This window comes from Eublepharis macularius, chromosome 14, assembly GCF_028583425.1.
Source record: "Eublepharis macularius isolate TG4126 chromosome 14, MPM_Emac_v1.0, whole genome shotgun sequence".
NCBI lineage: Eukaryota > Metazoa > Chordata > Lepidosauria > Squamata > Eublepharidae > Eublepharis > Eublepharis macularius.
The window spans coordinates 59,926,064-59,932,063 of record NC_072803.1 but is presented as its reverse complement, the minus strand read 5'-3'; the positions used below and the strand labels follow the sequence as shown (position 1 = coordinate 59,932,063).

At 42.7% G+C, this 6,000-nt stretch overlaps 1 protein-coding gene across 4 annotated transcripts in view; it reads right to left on the bottom strand.

The window, feature by feature from the left end:
- Positions 1-2,462: 2,462 nt before the first annotated feature.
- KYAT1 (kynurenine aminotransferase 1) overlaps positions 2,463-6,000 on the bottom strand; it is a 53,644-nt gene continuing 50,106 nt past the window's right edge. For all 4 annotated transcript variants that reach the window (XM_054998123.1, XM_054998124.1, XM_054998125.1 and 1 more), the window contains one exon: positions 2,463-3,018. In XM_054998123.1, the coding sequence (XP_054854098.1) occupies positions 2,950-3,018 (69 nt within the window). In that variant the 3' untranslated portion in view covers positions 2,463-2,949. The remainder of the gene's footprint in view (positions 3,019-6,000) is intronic.

The window sequence follows — 6,000 nt, the reverse complement described above, 5'->3', positions numbered from 1 at the left end:
AGGCCCAAGTTGATCCCACTTCGGGGGGCCATTTTATGGCCTCCCAAAGATGCTGCTCTTAGCCCCCCCTTTCTCCATTATTTCCAAAGGGGGAAATATGAGAGGCTTGTCTGGCTAGGGGTGGCATTTTGCATGCAAAATGCCCCCAACCTTCAGGGGCCCATCTCCCACACGTCCTCCCACCCTCCACCAAGGCTCAACCAGATCCCACTTTGGGGGGCATTTTATGCCCCCCACAAAGGTGGTTCTCCTACCACACCACTTTGTCTTTCTACTGTGGGGAAGACTTCCACACCGCAGAAACACATAGGATTGGGGCTGCCAATGGCCACAGCCACAGTCCACCTGCACCCAAACTGCCAAATACCACACACACCCTCCCCAATACCTAACCTCCCCTGTCCTGTGGCCAGCCACTTTCTATTGATTCCAGTTATGGGAAAATCTCCCACAGCACAACTCACTTCACATCAGAGAATCACCCCAAACACAATTGCTGTCAAAAACAGTGAAGTGAATTGTGTTATTTTGTGTAGTAGACTGCTTTCATGCCCTGTAGTGCCCTCCTACTGTGAAACCTAAAGCAGTTAAAGAAATAGTGTTTTTGACAGCAGTTGTGTTTTGGGTGATTCTCTGATGTGAAGTGAGTTGTGTTATTTTTGTGTAGTAGACTGCTTTCATGCCCTGTTGTGCCCTCCTGTGTAACCTAAAGCTGTTTAAGAAATAAGGTGTTTTTGACAGGAATTGTGTTTTGGGTGATTCTTTAATGTGAAGTGAGTTGTGTTATTTTTGTGTAAGATACTGCTGGCATGCCCTTTGGTGTGCCCCCCTGCCGTGTAACTGAAAACTGTTCAAGAAATAAAGTGTTTTTGACAGGAATTGTTTTTTTGTGATTCTCTGATGTTAAGTGAGTTATTTTTCTGTGTGGGGGACTGCTGGTGTAATGTGTCACAATGCTTTGCCTACTTGTACTTTGAAAGAGAGAAAATATTTTTAAAAAAACTTTATTCAGTGTGTGTTTGTGTTTTATTCTTTGTTGTGCAGTTGGTTCCCATCATAGGGAACAATGGGGCTGGCCGGCCAGCCATCTCTGTAGGTGGTGGGGGAATTTGGCCCCCTAAAGTGGGATCTGGTTGAGCCTTGGTAGAGGGTGGGAGGACAGGTGGGAGATGGGCCCCTGAAAGTTGGGGGCATTTTGCATGCAAAATGCCACGCTTAGCCAGACAAGCCTCTCTTATTTCCCCCATAGGGATAGTGGAGTGGAGGTGGATAGGGGCACCTTCTTTGGGAGGCCATAAAATGGCCCCCCAAAGTGGAATCTGCCTGAAACTTGGTGGAGGGTGGGAGGACAGGAGGGTGGGAGGACTCTGCACCATGGGCATTGTAACCTAAGAGAAAAGAGGAGTTACATAAACTCTTTGGGTTTACATGGAACCCCATAAAGCATCCTAAAATGTTAAACTAATGAAAACAGAAGGCAGCTACTGCTTCCAACTATGGACAATTTCCTTGTCGGTATTGTAGAGATTCTCTCCATAGCACATGTGAAAAAATGTTCGCTGTTACTAATCTCAGGCTGGCACTGAGATCTGCTACTGAAGTGCAGTTGTCCTCTCTGGAAAAGGAAAGTTTCATCACCCTACTGGCCCGGATCGGGCTGAAAAACAGGATATAAGGCTTCTAAGTAAATTCAGTTATCCCACTAGTTATGTTATGGCCTAGCAGTCCCCTTCATGGGCTGAAATGGACTGCAGTGGACTGGATGCATCTCATCACTGTAACACAATCCATGTGCACTTGTACAAACCTAGGGTCAGTCTTGCATCTGTTTTCCACATCCAATGAATACACAATGCAAATAAACCTTCTTTCTATAACATTTCCTTTATTGGTAATCGGAAATACAATTTGCTTAACTGCTTTCCTAGAGTGCAATTTAACAAAACAGGGAGAATCACTGGACCAACAGGAGTTGCCCATGCACTTAACCAGGTGCAGACAATGCGCAAAGGGAGAGCAGGAACATACTCCAGTCCAAATGCATTCTGCCCAGTGTCAGCATACATATGTCCAAACTGTGCAACACAGCCTTTCAAGGGCTCCCAATCACGGAAAGAGAATCGATGCATGTGCAAACTCTATGCACATGGGTGGGAAAGGCAAGGCTAGCTGGCATGACCCCATTTCCCTGCTTTGCCTGTACTATAACAATGCCATGTGTGCAAAGGCATTAACCATCCAACTCTTTAGGGATAGGGGAGAAGAGTCACTAAGAGGCAGAAACAGTCCTCCCTCTCCACCAGTGGAGAAACTGATAATGACTATGAGAGCCAAGCTACAAGTGATGTCTTACACAGGTTGGACACTTGTCAGCTTCCCTCAAGTTTTGATGGGAAATGTAGGCATCCTGGTCTTGCAGCTGTAATGGAGAGCCAAGCTGCAAAACCAGGACGCCTACATTTCCCATCAAAACTTGAGGGAAGCTGACAAGTGTCCAACCTGTGTCAGGCCTCACTTGTAGCTTGGCTCTCAGGATGCAACCCCCCCCCCCACAGCATTATAGAAGGGTTACAATCCATCTGCCGGGGGCTACACAAAATAAAGGGGGTGGGGGAACACACCAAATTGTAGTTAGTCCAAGCAAAGCTTTTCCAAACATTAATTTAATTTCTCTCTGGCACTGGTATGAAGAATGTCCAACAGGACATCCTGGTGCTTTTGGAATCAAAGCAATAAGGAAATAGCCTCCATTAGGATTACCCCAATATGTGCAGAAGTTTCACAAATCCCGGGGGAGCAGAGAAGGTCATTACCTTCTCTGCACACACCAACGGGCACAGCCCTCCGATATCCCATGATGCAGTTTGGCAGCAGCAGGAAACTTTGCAGAGAGGCCTCCTTCCCCGCTTGTGCAAGTTCTGGCTACAAAGCCTGCTGAAATGGAATTGTTTATTGACCAGGTTTCATCTGACTCCACTGTTGCAAGATGTCAGCGGCGGCATCTAGAGTTGCATTCTCCTAAGGAAGAAGCAAAAGTTGTAACACAGCCACACTCATCCGTCGGCATCACCAAGATTCTGAACCCGGCCCTTTTCTTTGCACTAAGGAGAGATGAGACAGCAGCAGCTGTGTTTGATCATAACATGCCTGTCCCATTCAAGTATAAAGTAGTGTGTGCGTGTAAACTGTGTGTGTGCATGCACATGCACTTAACGGCATGCTTGTGTTTAAATTTTTTTTTTATAAGAATTTTTATTGGATGGGTCATTATATCAATTCACACATACAACACATTATTTTATCTCCCCCATATAGTAATATCCCCCCCTTTCCCCCCCTTTTCTGTTGACTTCCGACAGTTTTCCATTCCCTTCATCTAATTAACTTTACTACCTCTTAATATATAATCCTTAACCATCCTAAACCCTATATAACATAGCTATCCAATAACATATAATATAATCTAACAATATGTATCATATATTTAATATTATATAATATCCAGTATATTCCAGCAATGAATCATATATTCTATTACTCAACATATACACTCTCTATAATAACATACTCTATAATAGTATAACCTATAATATTCCATATCCAAAATAATATATATCTACTATATCATGTCTATAACATTCAAAATTATTATTTTCAGCATTACTTTAAGATATATTGTCTCATTTTTTCCTCTTATAACTTAAATTAGGCGTTTAATATATAGTGTCCTACAATATACCATATTCTGGTGTATATCCTATAAATCTCGTCTTATTATGACCTAGTGTATTATAGCAAAATACATCGCTATAGCCTGGTATATTATCACAAACTATATTATCCTTTTCCAATATAATGTTAAAATTTCTCTCTATATATTCAGTTAAAGTAACAGAGCTCTATCCTCCCCTTAAAAAGGATCCAAAGACCACAATTTCCCTTTAATGTCCCACTTTTTTCCCATATAATTCTTAAATTTCTCCCAGCGTCTTATATATTCTTCCGCAACTTCTTCTCGTAGTTTCCTCATAAGTTTGCTTGTGTTTAAATTTTAAGCACCAGAAAGAGGTCCTCAGATTAAGGGCATTGAACCCTCACCCTCCTCAAATGCTGTCACTCCAGACACTTTTCTTCCAGCCTTGCTCCATTGCCAGATGCGAACCAGGCTGGGAGAAACATATATAGTGCCATGTTCTATCCTACGTTTCCATGCCCATCCTTCTTCTCTTGTATTAAAATTTTTCTTTATTTAAACTATAAACTACACACCACAACACAATAAATAACATAGAGAACAAAAAAACCCACACAATTCTAAACATAACACACTAACAATACTTATATCCAGGGCTTTTTTTCTGGGAAATGAGGTGGTAGAACTCAGTGGGTTGTCCTCGGAGAAAATGGTGACATGGCTGGTGGCCCCGCCCCCTGATCGCCAGACAGAGGGGAGTTTAGATTGCGCTCCGCGCCGCCAAGCAATCTCAACTCCCCTCTGTCTGGAGATCAGGGGGCGGGGCCACCAGCCATGTGACCATTTTCAAGAGGTTCCGGAACTCCGTTCCACCGCGTTCCCCCTGAAAAAAAGCCCTGCATATATCTATAAAATTAAGAGGAAAAGAAAAAAAGAAAACAAAAAACCCCTAAATTACACTACAAGTTGAGTTCCGATTTTCTCTGCAACAGGTATATATCATTTCCAGAGTCCCACTTATTCTAAGTTAGTCACAAACCCCCTCTTTTTTCTGTTGTTCCTGTTTCTTAATCCATAAATCCAGATGTCATCAAATCCTTGTTATCGATTTCATGTAAAAAGTCTATTAACGGTTTCCATTCAGTCAAGAAGTTAACTAATGTCCTTTCTCTAATTAATGCAGTAAGTTTTGCCATTAACGCAAACTCCAAAACTTTTGTCAACCGTTCCTCCACTGTAGGCAATGTTGTAGTTTTCCACTTTTGTGCATAAAGTACTCTTGCTGCTGTACCAAAGTATAAAAACAGTGTTCCAAACTTTTTTCTAACTGGCTGTCCATTATTCCCAACAGAAGGGAAGACGGGTGGGGAAATTCCCAACAGAAAATTCCCATCCTTCTTCTCTTGAACAAGATGCCTGTATTCAATCTCGGTCCCCTGCCTCTTCAATGCAAACCATCAGCAAGCATTTTCTCCTTGACAGTATTGCATAAAATGTCACATTCTCATGTACAACTCATAAAATGGCAGCATTTGCAGATGCCAGCTCAGAAGGAGCTACAGCAGCCTGTAGCACAGTTGCCCTCTAGCTCAGTCCAAGGCAGCTTCAAACGGGCAATCTGACTTGAAAGCTAAGCTACAAGTGACGCCTAACACAGGTTGGACACTTGTCAGCTTCCCTCAAGTTTTGATAGGAAATGTAGGCATTCTGGTCTTGCAGCTGTAATGGAGAGCCAAGCTGTAAAACCAGGATGCCTACATTTCCCATCAAAACTTGAGGGAAGCTGACAAGTGTCCAACCTGTGTCAGGCGTCACTTGTAGCTTGGCTCTGAGAGAAAGTAGCTACGGAAAAGGATCTATTTTGGATGCAGAAGGCCACTGGGATCTCCAGTCAAAGCAAGCAGCTGCTGGAAAAAGCTGTTCCCAGAAAGCCCCTGCCAATCAGAGCAGATGGACAAATGGCTGGAATTGGTATAAAGTAACTTCGGATGTTCTTATGTTCCCCTCCCCTCTTGCCTTTATCCAGGTACGTTACACAAAAAATCCAAAAGGGCTCCTCCAGATGCAAAAGAGCTCCCAAACAACAAAACCGCTAACTGGCAGTAGAACACATGTATCCATACAGTTATAAATAACTTAAATATATTTTATGTAGAAAGTGCAACGTGCTAAAGTGCTAAACTCAGAATTAAAGGTATATAATGCATCCCAATAGTCCTAATATGCACTGTCCACTACATCACCAATCAAATATAGACAATTTCCTCATAAAGAATCCTACAGAATCAAAAAGTCCAATTGGTGAA